This window comes from Humulus lupulus, chromosome 9, assembly GCF_963169125.1.
Source record: "Humulus lupulus chromosome 9, drHumLupu1.1, whole genome shotgun sequence".
In the NCBI taxonomy this organism is placed as follows: Eukaryota; Viridiplantae; Streptophyta; class Magnoliopsida; order Rosales; family Cannabaceae; genus Humulus; species Humulus lupulus.
The window spans coordinates 126,432,827-126,451,440 of NC_084801.1; the positions used below are offsets into that span (position 1 = coordinate 126,432,827).

Below are 18,614 nucleotides of genomic sequence, written 5' to 3' on the forward strand. Positions count from 1 at the left end.
GTTGAGTCTAATGAGGATCTTGTACTATTTAAGGTGATCTTGTTCTTGGGGCAGTTATAGTAATGGAGAGTATAAGCTCTCTCTGAAAATGAACAGTTACTGACTTGTTTTTCCACTTGTTACATTTCGATTACACTATTTATAGCCGCGGAGATGGGAAGAGTTGATGGTGGCAACTTGTTTCCTGATCAGGCTAATTTTTGGTACACTTGGATGAAGGCAAGTTTCTACCTCACCAAAAATGGTAAATGTATCATGTTCATGTTGGGGTTTTATGCTCTAATTAAAACTCAAATTCTTTGTAATCTCATTTTATTATCAATAAAAGAATAGAAATCATTTTTTGACTTGGTCAATCACTTCGCTCACATGTTTTATTTTCATGGTTATTTGTTTAATATAAACTTCTATTAAATCTCGAGCATATAACTAATCTTATTTATAGTGACGTAATCATAGTGGAATATAAATATGATTATATGTTCAAAATAAGTTAGTCCTAAGATTAGTCAGTGGACAGGATTTACACTGACTTGCCAATCTACGATATGATCTACTTACACATTACAGTGTTATGTTCTTTCCAGAACATTAGCAAAGTAGATAAGATCGGATGTATTTGTTACATCGGACATGACCGATATTGACAGTTGATAAGATAAGTAAACATACAGTTATTATCTATTCTAGTCATATCATATAGTTGACCATAGGTCAATTCAATCTCAATTTTGAGTGGTTAGTATTCTAACTGATTGTATTATTTGAGTTCTTTGACTTGTTCATTACCAGCTTACCCTACGGACTAGCCCATACTTACATCTTGGGAACTCGGTAGTATAATTGAGTGGAAGTGTTAATCATAGATATGAACATCTATAGCTTCTGATGAAGAAGTGAAACGATGGTTTCCTTTTAGTTTGGTTCAAGGTGTTAAATGATAGAGATCTCATTTCAGTAATTAAATTAGTTTACTGAAATATCATTTACAAGGAACTAAGTGTTTTAAGGATAAAATAAAATGAGGGGTAAAACGGTATTTTAGTCCTATCTCATTGTAGACCGTCTATAGAGGATTGAGTGACAATTATGGTTGTAACAATGGATAATTAATATCTTATCTATATTTGTTATAGAGTGTTCTATGAATTCAAGAGTGCAATTCCGAGTCTATAGTGGAGTCACGATGAATTAATAAGTTAGTAAATTTATTTGTTAGATTTATGATAACTTATTGGAGCTTGAATTCATAGGCCCATGGTCCCCATTGTATCTTGGATAAAATCATCTAGATAGTCTCAATTAATTGATTTAATTATCAATTAGAATTATCGAAGTTGACCAGGTCAATTTTGGATAGTTTCACAGAGTTATGTAATTTTAAGAAGAAAAGAGAAATTATGGCACTAATTAAGATAAATTGGTATCTAAATTAATAAATAAGTTTAAATCAAGGTTCAAATTATAAATAATTAATTTGATAAAGGATTTAAATAATTATTTAATTAATTAAATCAATAGAAAATAATACAGACCTTGATTTTAAGTCCAATGGGCTTATAATCAAATGGGAAATTTCACGGGCCTAAAGCCCATGATAATTTCGACCTAGGGCTTCAAATTGGCTATTATTTTATTGATTTTTTAATTAAATTAAATGGCCTAATTGAGTCTATAAAAGGAGTGCTTAGAGAGAAGTCAAAACACAAGTTCTTAAGTTCAGACTTCTGAGACGACAGATAAGTTTAATCACTGGTTTTCTGATAGTTTTTAGATTCTCTCTAAACACAAGTCCTTTTCTAAGCATCTTTGTTATTTTCTCTTCTTCTCTTTGTATCTATCTCATGTGTTGAGAATTGCCCACACTAGTCTAGGTGATTCTAAGGATACATTGGAAGATTGTGAAGAAATTAGAAGAACAGTTCAGTTTCTTGATAATACTCTGCGACAGAAAGGATACACGAGTTAGAGAAACTGAAGGAGGGACTCTTTCATTCCATTGCGTATACTGTAAGTATTCTTATCTTTGTTTCTCTTTGAATTCAATTTTAGAAACATATTCTAGGTTATCTCATATTAATTTGTTTAATATTAGATCTATATGAAAATAAATAAAGATCTTGTATAAGTTTTTCCCAACAGTTCATTTAAAGGTTGAAGACACACTCTGGTGGGGGAAAAGGCTCAGGTGGCGAGGGCCACTGGCGAGCTGCGAGTGCTCCTGGCGACTGACGAGTGTGGCGTGCTGCCCCTTTGGCACACCCACATGGGGCCATTTTGTAAGTGAGCATGCCTTGGTGCTTGATCATTAGTCAAGTCTTGCACCAAGCAACCTCATGGGGTAGGGTAGTGGCAATTTTGTAATTATGCATATGTCTCCCAGAAAAAAATCATATATGTTACTGGGAAGACCTTGTATCCCTAGAAGGCTCCTTAGGGGGAGGTGACCTGGTGACTTAGGGAAGCACCATGGCCACCTGCAGAAAGGGGCCAAAGCTGTGTACTCCCTTGCCCTATCAATGCTATATATTGATAAAACGATATTTATCCATACTTGCCCTTGTATGCTCCCTTGTTGCCTATGTGTTACTTGTTTGTTATCTTCATTGGGCCATTGCGTGCCACTTGCATTGTTGTGTGCTTTGTGTTGTGTGGACGTTCCAAGGAATGACTTGCTTTGTGCTTGCTCATACTTCGTTATTGCCCGTTGCATGTCTGAGATGTGTATGTGGCTAACCACTGAGTTTGTTTGCCTGCATGTGTGTGTTGTAAGCTGACTTGCTAGCTTGAAGTGTCTGCAAGTGCTGCACGTTCCGTCTACTTGGAATACCCAAATAGTCATCCCGTGACAACGAGCACCCTTGGCGACCAACTATGGCTTTTGGCAACTTAGCTAGGGCTTGTGGTATGTATTAGCTTGGCTAATGCGATCGACTAGGGCGTTTAGCTAGGGTCATTTCCTTCTTACGATTGGTTTCAGTGTAGCCATCTAGGGATCATAGGGCTTCACGCGATGGGAGAAGTAGGCCGACTCTTGTGAGTCCTGCCTCTTCTTAAGTGTTGGGAGAGTGACGAGGGCCACTCCTCACGGCGACTTGTGGTGATTGTTGCATCTTTCCACTTTGTCTTGACATGTCATTGCTTCGCGCGCCACCATGTGGAAGTGCCGAATTGTGATTATAACAAATATATAATATAAAAATTTGGAAATAAAAAAATAGTTACATAGAGATAAAGTGAAATAAAACAGGAAGCAATGTATAGTGGTTCGACCAAGAAGGGGGCTACATTCACTGGTTCTAAATTATTTCCCTCTTAGTAAATTGGCTTTTGCATACCACTAAGAGCAACTCCAATGGTGGCTACCCCATTAGTTGCTTAAAATGTCCAAATCATCCAAAAACATAAGTTTTTATTTTCTCTCTCATTCACATCACTTTTGGCAACTTTTTCCATAAAAATGCTCCAATGCTAAGCCTCCCCAAAAGTTGTCAACTATAGTCCCACACATTATTATTTAATATATTATTTTGTAATTATAAATATTGTCACACTAAATTTTTTAAATCCATATATTAATATAAATAAATATTACATGAAATTCAAAGGAGCTTATAAAATGACATAATCATAATTATTCAATCTAACATAATTAAAAAAATGCTAATTAAAATGATTTCCAAATTTTGACCATATGTGCTCCACCAAGTCCGCCTGAAGATTGCGATGAATGTTTCTAAAACGAATTTCAGCATTTCTTTGAAGCATTTTCGGGAAGTCAGAAATAGGTACATGCAATACTTCAACCATTGGGGTGTCGGCGGGGCCGTCGTCATAATTAAAATCAAACAAACTCTCATATGCATCTCTTTCATCCTCGACAATAATGTTGTGCAATATGATGCATGCATACATAATATCTTTGAGAACATCTCCTTGCCAAAAATGTGTCGGTCCTCATACAATAGCAAAACGAGATTGAAGTACTCTGAATGCTCGCTCAACATCTTTGCATACCGCTTCTTGGCATCAGGCAAATAATTTTCTTTTCTCTCCTTGAGGCAGTGGGATAGCTTTAACAAATGTACCCCACTCTAGATAGATACCATCTGCTAGATAGTACCCCTTGTTGTATTGTGTGTCTTTTATCATAAACTCAACCCTAGGAGCTTGCCCTTGTAAGATATCAGTGAATAATGGGGATTGATTTAACACGTTGAGATCATTATTGGATCCTGGAACACCAAAAAATGCATGCCATATCCAAAGATCTTGTGACGCAACTGCTTCGAGCATGATTGTTGGTCTGTGGTGATCACCTCACGTGAATTGGCCTTTCCATGCAACTAGGCAATTTTTCCATTCCCAGTGCATACAATCAATGCTTCCCAACATGCCTGGAAAACCACACACCTCCCCTATTTGAAGTAAGCGATGAATGTCCCCGACATTGGGCCATCTTAAATATTCGGTCCCAAAAATATCATTCACTCCCCAAACGAAATTGACTAGACATTCAATAGCAGTGGTTTCACCAATTCGAACATACTCATCAACATAATCGGCAGGCGCTCTGTATGCCAACATTCGCATAGCAGCGGTGCACTTCTGTAATGGCGAAAGCCCCCTTCTACCGACTGCATCAAACCTCATTTGGAAATACTCCGAATGATTTTCTAGAGTTTGCACTATGCGTAGGAATACGTGTCTACGCATTCTAAATCTTCTTCGAAATTGATATTCTGTATACACCGGTTCATCAGAAAAGTAGTCATCGAACAAACGTTGGTGTCGTTCTACATGACCCCTATCAATGTGGGCTCTCGTTCTTCCTTATCTTGTTGAGCTACCCCCATCCATGAGCGTTTTGAAATATTGATCATCATGATCGTCAGTACACTCTGCAATTATGATATTCTATAGACTCATATTGTCGTATGGATTCAGAGAATTTGGCTAATCCATTGTCGAACTTAGAGTATATGATATTTGGGAATGAAAGATGAATGAGAGAGTAAAATGAAGGATTGAATGGAGAGTTGAGTAAAAGGAAGATTGGAATTTGGTATTTGTAGACATGGTGACTGTTATCCCCATTTCCTGGAAGGGCTTTGGGCCTTCGCCCTGGCCCACGGTCAGAGGACCGACTCGGCATATGGGCCTAGCCCAAGGTCCCTTGGTTTGAATATCGCCCAAGGGAACTGGTACGGACCAGGGACTCTAGACTGGGCCCGTCTGGAGGGGTCCGGGACGTCCCTCCGGGTTCATCTTCAGCTTGAACGGTCCCGGCGATGTCCAGAGCGCCCGGACCGTCGCGGCCTACGCGTCCCTATCCCGGAGCCTGGTATGGTTCGGGCCCGAGGTAAATGAAGAGGGGCAAAGGTAAACGGACCTGGGTCACCTCCTCCCCAGTTGAAGGGCCAGGCGTCCAGGATCCTGAAACCGCCTCATTTCGCGTGGGCATTGTCCCCTACTTTTCGCCTGCAGAAAAGGTCGCCTCGGGATTGCCCACTGGTGTGTCAGGACTGCGCAGCCAAGTACCATGACCGGTCTTGTCTCCTGAATCAGCCTCGTGACTCGAAGTGGTCAGAGCCAAAGCGCCGTTTTGTCGGGCGAAGGCTTGTGTCTCAGGTCAACCAATTGGGCCTTAGCTGGTTTGAATTTCGTGTATTGTATACCTTTTTGTATTGGGCCTCCACTAGAAAGGCCCCTTGTACCCATTTCTCTGATGGGCTCTGGTCGGATCCGGCCTAGACCCGGCGTTCCCCTCAGCTTATAAATATAAGTTGTAGAACAACGCAAGAAAGGAAGAAAAAAGGCAGAAACTCTGTTCAGATAGAGTTAGAAAACTCCATTGTAAAAGCTTCTTATAGCTCTAATATATAGACTCGTGGACTAAGGCTAGTTAACGCCCCAACCACGTAAAAACCTCGTGCCGATCTTCTACTTTCATTATTATTATCAGTAAATATTGTTCATTAATATAGTTGCCGAAAATCTTGGTTAACAGTGACATATATAGCTATTAAAATGTAGTCGTTAAAATATAGCCTAAATAATGAAGGATAATTTATATAAATAAAATAAAATACATAATAATGCGGTTGATAAAAATACATAGCAATTACAACTTCAGGATATTATTCTTAATATAAGTACACAAGTTTTCATGATCTTTCTTTTGTTTAGGAGTCATATGCGACGTGTCCATGATGAGATAATCCATGTATTTTGTCATCCTATTGTCTTCTGTCTCTTTCTCCTTTATCGCCACCAATTTCTCCAATGCAGATGCTTTCCGTTCACTAATATCTATAAATCTAGTATGTGTGTCTTTTTTTTTTCCTTCACTTTTCTCTTTGCTGCCTTTTGGCCAGTAGGGCGCACTTCACGTACTTCATCATCACTGATATATGCATTGGAAGAAGAAGTAAATGCCCCTAATTCTAACACCTTTATTCTCTTACCACCTTTTGGTTGGTACATTGTATTCCATTTCGGCTCATCCTTTAGCAATCTCCAACAATCCACAAGCAGAAAATTTAAGTTGCTATTTTCAGATTTGTACAATTGATGTGCATTATAGAGAATTTGCTCATCAAACCAACCACTGTGATGTGCTTGTTGTACTCATTTATAACACCCATTGAAACGCACCACCTTTTATTCATCTTGTTCCAATGATCTTTGCATTGCCTTCCAGTTCTTGCTTGCTCGCCTTTTTGGTTGGTGTTGTAGTATTCTGCGATCTGGACCCAGAAATGTGTAGAAGTTTGGTCATTCCCCACAACGACATCCTTAGATGTATTAAGCCATCCACTTATCAGAAGTATAGTGGCTTCCTTGCTCCATTTGACTTTACCTTTATGCCTTGATTCATTTTCATTGTGTAGAACTACATTTTCCAACCTTTCAACACCATGTTCAGGTTGGGTTTTAGAGACAGATGTCGATGATGTTTCACAATTCAAATCAATACTAGATTTTTCCATACTTGGCCTGTAATTTCTTGAAATCATTTCGGGTTGGTGTAGGGAAGGCATGTGAAAGGCATATGATAGTGAATTTGTTGGTGTGGAAAATGGAGCTTGTTATGGCATCTCAAAAGAGCCAAAATTTTGGTAAGGGTAAGAGGACATGGAATAATTTTGAGAATTTGGAAAACTTTGGTTAAATTAAGAATATTGAAAATTTGGATTTTGAGGAATAGTAGAGGGAGTGTTTTAAAAATTTTGATTGAAATGAGAATAATGAAAATTTGGAATTTGGGGGTTGGGGGTTGGTATGTGGAGAAAATGATGAATTTTGAAAAACTTGAGAATATTGAAAATTTAGATTTTGGGAGTTGGTATTTGGAGAATTTTGGGAATCCATTGGTAAGAAAATAAATTTTGTGATATTGATAATTTGGAAGAAGAGTGTATGCAATGGTGTGAAATTTGAATGAAATAAATGAGTATTTATAGAAAAAATAATAATAAAAAAATATGTGAAAACGGTTATAAAAAAACAGTTATAAAAAAAGGGTAATAAATTTGTATATATGTGAAAGGTTACATTTATATATATTTCTATGTGTACAATTAAAATAAAATGGAGAAAATGGGAAAGCGCCGTTGCCTGACAGAGGCAATGGTGCCTTATTTTTGTTGAGGCAATCAAAGTCTCCAGTGGTAGGCGACGTTGCCTGTCAAGGTCTTAGTCAACAAGCTTTCATTTAAGCTTCACCACTATAGTTGCTCTAATAACACAAAAAAGTCTATAGTAATTGCAAACTTGGTTGACTTTTACCATGTGGTGGTGGTCGAGACTAATAATTTTTGTTGTTTTTCTTCTATGTGCATTGTACTTGCGACATGCTTTTTTGTTGCGTGTTAGGTTAATTCGGTGTGGCCTATCCTCGCTTGTTGAATCCAACTTGACAACTTCGTGATACTCCATCTCGCGACATTATGCCCTTGCAAGACGCCTCTTATGAGGAATTCTTCTTTCTTCGTGAGATCTCCTATCTCATGCGAGACGTTATCACGTGATTGTGCAGGAAGAAACTTGTCTCATGATTCCTATATTTCATATTTCTCGTTGCATGTCTCGCAAGTGTCTATTTTGCATGGATGAAATGTGAGCAGTCTTACTTTAAAAGGTTCATAACTTTTGACTTGTGTTGAATCATGAAACTCATAATATACGAAATTGAAGCTCATTTAGAGACCTACACGCTTAACAAAGTTTGTAGGTCACAACCCCGATTTAAACCCAAAAAAAATTATTGTTTGCACTTCTTTTAGAGGTTTGAAAGATTTTCTCTTAAATATTATGCTTGATGATTGTACGCCCTGGTTTTCCCACGGGCTGATTAGCAGGTCGAGCCTCAGACTAATCATGGTTAGTCCATAAATTTCCCCAGGCCGGAGCTCCTGTTTTCGAGGTCGTACCCCCTTAGCTCGAGGGATCCTCAAGGACTCGCCAAGGTTGCCCAAGACTGGGGGAAGGAGTCTGAAGGCCTCAGGTCGGGTAAGGGGAGCAGCTCGTGGTACGAGCTTCTCATGGATCTCTGACCCTTTGTAAAGTCAACACACGCAAGATAAACGTGCCTATATCTGACATCACGTGTCCGATATCTCCCCGACTTCTCAGACACGCAGCAAGAACGTGCGTATTCAGACACCCGCGGCTGGGTTGGGCCGTGCGGCCCATTATCTCCTTACCTATCGATTCGATCATACTTATATGTCAGGTTTAGGAATTAATCATGAATGTCACAGAGTTGATATGACAAATAAGAAGGTCACGAGATGACCTCCTTACCAACTTCCAGGTGCCTTCTCCTATAAATATGGAGACCCTGGGAGTTGATAAGGGTTGGAAAAAATAGTCTCTGGAGAGATATATACTTTGTAACCAAATACCCAGAATATATCAATAATATTGACTAGTGGAGTAGAAGGATTTTAACATTTGAACCACTTAAAAACGTGTCTTGAGTCACCTAGTTCATCCTCTAAGATTTCCCATCTGTGACGATTCTACTTTCAGCACTAATCCCTTTCTCTTCTTCTCTTAATTACCTGTTGGCGAAGAACCGCGTCAACAGTTTGGTGCTTTCGTTGAGAGCAAGTTCAATTAGTGCTGCCACAAACATCCAACTATGGTGACCACTCGATCCAGGCATGGCAACGAAACAGAGCAGCAGGAGGGGCAGGAGGCCCACCATATTGCCATTCCTGATGAACAAATTCCTGAAGTCCAACAGAGGCCAGGAAAGCAGTCGGCGAGCCAAGACGACACTGGTAGCTCAGCGCCCCGGCCACCTAATCCGAACCCGTGTTATTATACGGCGGTGGAGATGGAGAATGCTCAACTGAGGAGCCAGTTAGCAGCAGCTGGTCGGCAAATCCAGGATATTCTGGCCCGACTACCCCCTCTCACAACCAACGTTAACGTTGGAGAGAGGCAAGGTGAGGCTCCTAAGTCTCACCGGGGTAATCGGCCCAGGCATAGCCGTTCGGATAGACTTCCTGCAGCCAACTCCACCCCTTCATCGCACCATCAAGAGGCAAACTTCAGGGAAATGCCTGGAACCGGACAACAGCAATACAGCCGTTCGGTCAGGACGTCAACTCCTAGTTCTCAACCTTCCTCGAGAACGCCCAGGAGAGCTCGAGGAAATTCCCGAAGGAGATCCGGGGAGGGCCAGCGACGTCAGCCCGTCCCAGAAGACCGTCCTGCGCCTCGTCCAGCTCGCCCAGAGCGGGACCAGCAAGCTGGCAGGGCCGAAAGGCCCCCACCAAATTTGATCCATCCAGACGGAACTAGGATCGCCTCCCCAGTCAGGCATCCTCCTTCTCCAATCAGATATCCGTCTCCTCAGCCCGTCCGAGACATCTCAGCTTACGGGAGTAGTAGGAGAAACCCACCATCAGCAGGACCTTCCCAGCGTAGCAGGGCGCCTGAAGAAAGCTCAGGTCCTCACCACCAAAGACGCACTCCAAGCCTGTCCAGCAGGAGTCATTGGACCGGCAACCGCCGGAGTGGTCTCTCCGGAGGAGACCTGCGTCAGCGACTGAGTTCAGCACAAAGTCACCAGACCACCCAGGGAGGCGACCTTCGAGATCGCCTCAACTCTCACAGAGAGGATCGAGCTAGAGATGGTAGCCCGGCCCGCTCGACGGGAGTCCGATCCGAAGTACGTAACGGAAGGAATGTCCCAAATAACCTATCTCAAGATAGGAGGGGTAACAACCCACCTAATATGTACAATGGGTCCGGAGCTATTGAACAGCCCCGGAATAACCCAGGATCTCAGGACCAAACCCTCGAGCGCCTAACTCAGATGGAGGAACTGATGAGGAAGCTCCTATCAGAAAAAGAAAAAGATGAATATGATTCGGGTGACGAAATGGAACTCTTCGCCCCCAACATAGCAGCGACGGCATACCCATCCAGCTTCCGTATGCCTCACTTGTCAAAGTTCAATGGGGACGGAGACCCGTCGGACCATTTAGGGATGTTCAACACCCTAATGATGGCCCATAACATTGGCCCGGAGCTGCGTTGCTTGATCTTCCCTTCCACACTGACCGGACCTGCCAGGCAGTGGTTCAAGCAGAGTAAAAGGCAGTCAATCAGCTCCTGGAAGACTTTCTCAGCTGATTTCAAAAGGGCGTTCCGCACCTCCCAGGCCGCCCGAGTCCAAGCCGACTCCCTAGCTAACGTGAGGCAGCAGCCCGGTGAGACGCTGAAAGCCTACTTGAGCAAATTCGCGAATGTCGCTGCTCGAGCCAGAGACGCTGACGATAGCTCTAAGCTCATGGCCATGAGAACCGGAATCCTGGTCGGGGGAGACCTGTGGAAAGATATCCAAAGGAAAGGGGTCAGCTCGGTTAACGAATTCCTTAACAGAGCCCAAGAGTGGATAAACTTAGAAGAAGCTGAAGCTTCAGCCGCGGGGACCAGCCAGGTTCCCGAGAAGCCCGCTGGAACGGGGACAGAGATCGTGGTAGCGATTCCCGAGGTCGCACAGAACAACCAGCCCGGTGGTGGCAAAAGAAAGGGAAACGGTGAAAACAGCCAGCACGGTCAAAAGAAGAATAAGTCTGTGGATAAATTCAAGCCCGTGTTCACAACATATACCGAGCTCACCCAGTCCAGGGAAAGTATCTTCCTGGCCAACGCTGCTCGGGTCCCCTGGAAGAGGCCGGAGCCATTGAAACACCACAAGGGAAAGAGAGACACGTCAAAATTATGTCGTTTCCATAACGACGTCGGCCACAATACCGACGATTACAGGCATCTAAAAGATGAAATCGAGACTCTCATCAGAGCAGGACCCTTGGCGCAATATTCACGAAACAGGGTCCCATTGAGTCGACCTACTCCAGAAGTCCCAGCCAGTCAGCCCGGGCCTCGGGTAGATCAGGACGTCCCTCCCCCCGTGGTCGAGGGAGAGATATCCACCATCTCTGGAGGACCGCACATGGCTGGCACGAGCAGAGGCGCCCAGAAGAGGTATGTGAACGAATTAAAGGCCCACAACGGAGCGGAGTTCGTCTCGGAGCAGCGTCATTCAAAACAGCAGCAGTTAGAGAAGCAACCGATTACTTTTACGGAGGAAGACGCAGGCCATGTTCAATTCCCCCATAATGATCCCTTGGTCGTAGCAGTCCAGCTCGCCAACCGAAAAGTGAGGAGATTGTTGGTGGACAACGGAAGCTCGGTGAACCTCCTATTCTGATCCACCTTAGAAAAGATGGGTCTAACCGTCGCCGAGCTAAAGGCGACCTCCATGATGCTATATGGTTTTTCGGGAGAAGGATCGGCAGCGATAGGGAAGATCGAGCTGGTGATCACCCTAGGAGAAGAGTCTCAGACAGTCTCCAAGCTACTTGAGTTCGTGGTCATTGACTGCTCCGCTGCCTACAATGCCATTTTGGGCCGACCTACGCTCATAGCTTTCGAGGCCATCACTTCCATTCGACACCTCGCCATGAAGTTCCCTACTTCAACAGGAATCTGCACCATCAAGGGCGATCAGCTCGCTGCCAGGGAATGCTACAGCATTTCCATGAAGGGAAAGTCTAAACCCGGGCAGCTGGCAATGGCCATCCAGGGCGAGGAGGAATCTCAGGGACCCTTGGCGGCTCCTGAGATTGAAAAACCTCAGAATCCCGAAGAGGAAAAGATCGCCTTGAGTGAGGACGTTGACCCCCGAGTAGGCGAGGACAGATCCGAGCTCCAGGCTATTGAGGAGCTCGAGGAGGTGAACATTGATAAACAAAATCCGTCACAGACGGTTAAGCTTGGGAAGAACCTCTGCGACAAGAGAAAGGCGGAGCTGATGACGTTTCTGAAGAATAAAAGCGTATTCGCATGGTCCCACGAGGACATGGTGGGGATCAACCTGAGTATCATCATGCACACGCTCCATCTGGATAAAAGCGTTCCTGCCAAGTCTCAAAAGCAAAGGCGTTTAGGAACAACTCGAGCTGAAGCCCTAGAAGAAGAAGTGGCCCGGCTCAAAAAGTGTGGCTTTATCCGCGAAGCCAAATTTCCAATATGGGTCGCCAATCCCGTGCTAGTTCCAAAGCCCAACGGGAAATGGCGGACATGCATTGACTTCTCCGACCTGAATAAAGCCTGCCCCAAGGATTGCTTTCCATTACCAAGGATCGATCAGCTGGTGGATGCTACGGGCGGGGCACGAGCTCATGTCCTTCATGGACGCGTACTCAGGCTACAATCAGATCGCGATGAATCCGACAGACCAGGAGCATACCAGCTTCATGACCCCAACAAATGTCTATTGCTATAAGGTCATGCCGTTTGGCCTGAAGAATGCCGGAGCTACCTACCAGAGGCTAGTAAACAGAATGTTCGCGGACCAGATCGGAAAGAACATGGAAGTGTATGTTGATGACATGCTCGTCAAGTCAAAGACTGCCGACAACCATGTTTCCGACCTGGAAGAATGTTTTAAGATACTACGGGAATACGGCATGAGGCTCAATCCTCAGAAATGCACGTTCGGTGTCGCATCGGGGAAGTTCCTGGGGTTCATAGTCAATACCCGAGGAATCGAGGCGAACCCCGACAAAATCAGGTCACTGCTCGAGCTTCCTTCCCCCAGGTCGCGGAAAGATGTCCAAGGCCTCACAGGAAGGGTGGCAGCACTCAACCGGTTCATTTCCAAGTCAACCGACAAGTGTTTGCCCTTCTACAACCTGCTCCGGGGAAACAAGAAGTTTGAGTGGACAGTAGAGTGCGAAAGCGCATTCCTCGATCTGAAGGCGCATCTGGCTGAACCGCCCGTGCTGTCCAAGCCCAGGGTAGGAGAGCCTCTTTTCCTCTACATGGCCGTCACTGAGGATGCAGCTAGCCGCCGTGCTAGTACGAGAAGAGGACCAAGTTCAAAAGCCAGTCTACTACATCAGCAAGAGACTCCTCGGAGCAGAATCACGGTACCCACTGATGGAAAAATTGGCGTTTTGCCTAATCACAGCCTCGCGAAAGCTCAGACCGTATTTCCAGTCCCACTCGGTACACGTCATGACCGATTAGCCTCTAAGGCAGGTTTTGCAAAAGCCTGAAGCATCAAGACGTTTGTTAAAGTGGGCAGTCGAACTCAGTCAGTTCGAGATTTTCTATACTCCACGAACTGCCATAAAAAGTCAGGCATTGGCTGACTTCGTGGCAGAGTGCACGGGATTCCAGGAGGATCCATCAGAAGGCCTACTTCAAGTCACCTCGCCGCATTCGTCGTGGAAGATCTTCGTTGATGGTTCATCTAACAAGAACGGCTCCGGGGCCGGAATCATTCTAATATCCCCCGAGGGCATAGATTCCACTCGGCGCTAAGGTTCGGGTTCAAGGCGTCTAACAATGAGGCAGAGTACAAAGCTTTGTTAGCTGGGCTGAGGGTAGCTAAGGAGTTAAAGGCGAGCTCTGTCCAGTGCTTCAGTGACTCCCAGCTCGTGGTAAACCAGGTTCTGGGCGAATATCAGGCGCGGGGACCCAAGATGGCCGCCTATTTGGCAAAGGTAAAATCCGAGCTGTCTGCATTCGAGCGAGGATCGATCGAGCAAATACCTCGAGAACAGAACGCCAACGCAAATGCTCTCGCCAAACTCGCCACCTCGGGAGAGACAAAAACCCTTGGGTTGGTGCCAATAGAATTCTTGAAAGAACCAAGTATAGAAGGAGATCGGGCAGAGGTCGAGATGATTGATGCTAGGCCGACCTGGATGACTCCTGTCATTGAGTATCTCACCCAGGGCAAGTTGCCCGAGGGACGTAACGATGCGCGGCGAATCTTGTATCAAGCTCCGAGGTATACGCTGGTCGATGGTGTGTTGTACCGACGTGGATATTCCCTGCCTCTCCTCCGGTGCGTTCATCCAAGTGAGGCACAGGCCATCCTGCAGGAAATTCATGAAGGATTCTGCGGAGACCATGCTGGGGGGCAAAGCCTGGCCTTAAAGGTTCTCAGGCAAGGTTATTACTGGCCAACTCTGTCCAAAGACTCGATTTCATATGTGAAAAAGTGCGACAAGTTTCCAGCGTTTTGCTGCGGTTTCCCGAGCTCCTCCAGTCGAACTGAAAATGATCTCGGCCCCTTGGCCATTCGCCGTTTGGGGGATAGATTTAGTAGGCGCCCTGCCTACCGGAAAGGGCGGGGTTCATTACGCCGTGGTAGCCATCGACTACTTTACTAAGTGGGCCGAGGCAGAGCCGTTGGCAACAATAACATCGAAGAAGGTACTTGACTTTGTGGTTAAAAGCATCATCTGTCGGTTCGGCCTGCCGAAGAAAATTGTCTCCGACAACGGCACTCAGTTCGACAGCGACCTGTTCACCGAGTTTTGTGAAAGGCACGGAATTGTGAAAAGCTTCTCCTCTGTGGCCTATCCTCAGGCAAACGGCCAGGTCGAGGCTGTCAACAAGACTCTAAAGGCGAGCCTCAAGAAAATATTAGATGAGGCAAAGGGGGTCTGGCCAGAACAGCTCCCCCAGGTCCTTTGGGCATACCGGACCTCGCATCGGACTCCTACGGGACACACTCCTTTCTCCCTAACCTTTGGGAGTGAAGCAGTCCTCCCCGTGGAAGTTAAGGTTCTGTCGCATAGAGCCCAGTCTTACGACCAAGATAGGAACCACGAGCTCCTATGCCATTCCCTAGACATTATCGATGAAAGGCGAGAGGATTCGCAGCTCCAGCTCGCCCATTATCAGCAGAAGATCACTCGCTACTTCAACACTAAAGTCAAAAAACGTACCTTTAGCGTTGGCGACTTGGTCCTAAGGAGAGTTTTCCTAGCCGAGAAAGATCCCAAAGATGGAGTCTTGGGACCGAGCTGGGAAGGACCATACCAGGTCATTGAAGTCATCAAGGAAGGAACTTATAAGTTAGCTCGACTTGATGGATGGGCAGTCCCACGGACTTGGAACGCCATCCACTTGAAGAAATATTATCAATGATCCACTTGTAAGGCCTGGAAGGCCACCTTTTATGTATTAATAAAAATCAATTTTTTCTTTTTATTTGCAAGTTTTTCTTTTTAAAGTAACCACGAAAGACCCTTTCCCAGTTACTTGGGGGGCATATGGTACCTGGATATAACCAGGTCTCCTTAACGACTTAGATGTTGATTCTTATCTATGGATCGTTGCTCTTCTTAAAGAGCTCGAGATATGGATAAGGGTTAACGCCAACTAAGTCATATCCTGGTTTTAACCGGGTCACAAAACTTAGAAGTTAACTTAAATTTATTGATCGTGGTTCTTCTTAAAGAACTCGAGATATGGATAAAAGTTGACGCGAACTAAGTTTTCAAAATAAGCTCCTGGTTTTAACCGGGTCACAAAACTTAGAAGTTAACTTAAATTTATTGATCGTGGTTCTTCTTAAAGAACTCGAGATATGGATAAAAGTTGACGCGAACTAAGTTTTCAAAATAAGCTCCTGGTTTTAACCGGGTCATAAAACTTAGAAGTTAACTTAAATTTATTGATCGTGGTTCTTCTTAAAGAACTCGAGATATGGATAAAAGTTGACGCGAACTAAGTTTTCAAAATAAGCTCCTGGTTTTAACCGGGTCATAAAACTTAGAAGTTAACTTAAATTTATTGATCGTGGTTCTTCTTAAAGAACTCGAGATATGGATAAAAGTTGACGCGAACTAAGTTTTCAAAATAAGCTCCTGGTTTTAACCGGGTCACAAAACTTAGAAGTTAACTTAAATTCATTGATCGTGGTTCTTCTTAAAGAACTCGAGACATGGATAAAAGTTGACGCAAACTAAGTTTTCAAAATAAGCTCCTGGTTTTAACCGGGTCATAAAACTTAGAAGTTAACTTAAATTTATGGATCGTGGTTCTTCTTAAAGGGCTCGGGATATAAATAACGGTTAACACGAACTAAGTTTATCAAAAAAAAAAAAAAAGAAGTGTATTGTAGCCAAAAGCATGAAGAAATATATAAGTTAAAATTGCAAGGCAAATTGTCTCGAGGTAAAAATACCTCGTGCTAAGGATTACACAAAATACTTCAAAATAAAAAAGAGAAGAAAAAAGCGCCCTAAGCCCCGTCAGTCGGCCCCTTGGAGGTCGCGGTCTCACCCTGCTCCGCCGCACCAGAGGCTTCCCCAGTCTCCGAGGGCGGCACCTCTTTGTCAAGTGGGCTTGGAACTTCACCAACAAGCGCGCCCAGAGACTCGACGGCATGAAAGAGAAGTCAGCCTCCGGGTTGTGGGCCCAGCAACGATAGAACAGTTCCTGCATGGACTGTTCCGAGGTGGCCCGTTCGGCTTCAAGGGCGGCCTGGGCCTCGGTCTTCGCTGCCTCGAGGTCTGTTCGCGAGGTGGCAAGGGATGTCTCAAGCTCTTGGACCTTCGAGCGGGTCCTCTCTAGCTCGGCCTTCGAGGTCGCCAGCGCATCTTTCGCCTCCTGAAGGGCGGTCTGGTGCTCAGCCCTCATCTCCTCGAGCTGAGCTCTGGTCCTGGTGATGCCTCGGTGTACGGCAGCGATGCCCTGCGAGAAATGAAAGATAAATTGGCTAAGTGGAAAAATAAGGCGGTGTGTGAGGGTTAAAGCTTTAAAAGAATGGGGCGGCTTACCGTTAGGGTCATGTCCATCGAAGACTCTATTACGTGGACCGGGCTCATTGTCTCAATAGCCCGGAGCTCCTTCTCTTTGAACTTGTAGAAATGGTTGACGGCGTAGCTCGCCGACTCATACACCGTCCCCTGGAAGGCTTCTGGGATCTTCTCCAGATCCTGGGGATCGACCGAGATGCGTACGTCGGGGACCACTGCAGCCGGGGTCCCGACCTCCATTCCCACGTCCTGGGTGGCTGATGGAGATCGATGGGGCGGCGGGGGCATGTGTCCTGCTCCGGCAGCAAGAAGAATTGCCCCCTCGACCTGGGATGATGGGGTTTTTTCCTTCTCCTTTGCTGGAGATTTGGTGGAGCCCCCAGCTGTGCTCTTGGACCCTCGGAGCCTTTTCAATCTTGGCCCTGCTGGGGGATTCCCCCCGAAGTCTATGCCCCGCAGGCTATCCTCGGGCTGAGACATCTCTTCTGCCAAAAACAAAAAACATGGTTATTACAAGTTAGCAATCAGGCAAAAATAAAAGCAAAAGGTTAAAGGCAAAAAGTATACGAATACTAAGGGAGCCCTACCCCCCGAGCTGGAAGAACCTAAGACGATTATTTCCCGAACAGGCGCAAGTTCTGGGTCCGGTTCTGACTCGGGGCTAGACTCTTCTACATACTGCCTAAGCCCCGGAGCATAGATGCCCCTCTGGAGTGATGGCCACGTGCGTAAGTTGGTCCCATACTCCTAAAAAATGATCGACCTAAAGGCTAGGGTGTTATCTACTACTACGGTACCCCTAGGCCGGCTCTCTTGGTGATCCAGCACGAGCCGGTCAACACAATGGAGCAGGAGTGTGTTCAGGTCTGGGTCCCTTCGGTGACGATGGACGATCTGCCTAGGATTGAACCTAACCAGCCGGGGGTCCGCAGTGGCCCTATCTACATTCTTAAGCAAGAAAGGGTTACCTTGGCCGGAAGGACCCGCGGCTGCTCCGAATTGGATCCTCTCCTCGTCCATCCCCTGGGCGACCTCCAAGGTCCTCTTCCTATTCCTCACGAGTGGAACTTCAGCCGCCTCGTCCTCCTCGTCTTCCTCTTCCGCGGCCTCCTCAACGATGATAGGTCTGTTGTCGCGGGCTGGGGGCGGCCCCCGGGGCCTCTTCAGGTTCAGTGTCTGATTTGGGAAAATCAGTTTGCAGAACACCATCGTCTCGTCCGTCACGAGCACGCGATAGTCCTTTTCACTTGGGGGCAAGCCCGCCAGTGTTTCATATTGACCCCCGAGGGTCACAGATTTTTCGGTCCTCGCGTAGATGGCTGCAAGATTGGCTGGAATCAGAGTGGAATACGGGAGGAGCTAAAATAAAATAACACTTAAAAGGCGAGCTAAGATCAGGGTTCACTTACGAGGACGGTTGAAGTAATGGTGCTCGCAGTTCCGGAACCCAGTTGACATGAAGAACTGGTCCTTGAAGTCATTTGGATGGCTTGGCAACTCGATGACCGCCGCCGTATTAGGAAA

The 18,614-nt window shown here is 45.3% G+C and overlaps 1 protein-coding gene across 1 annotated transcript; it reads right to left on the reverse strand.

Annotated features, from left to right (window-relative positions):
* Positions 1 to 16,289: 16,289 nt before the first annotated feature.
* Positions 16,290 to 18,079, reverse strand: LOC133801748 (uncharacterized). Its single transcript, XM_062239999.1, has 2 exons — positions 17,112 to 18,079; positions 16,290 to 17,025 (listed from the first exon to the last, which is right to left on the reverse strand). The coding sequence occupies exons 1-2, from the start codon at positions 17,568 to 17,570 to the stop codon at positions 16,423 to 16,425; spliced, it is 1,062 nt and encodes a 353-aa protein (XP_062095983.1). The 5' UTR covers positions 17,571 to 18,079; the 3' UTR covers positions 16,290 to 16,422.
* Between the last annotated feature and the right edge of the window lie 535 nt (positions 18,080 to 18,614).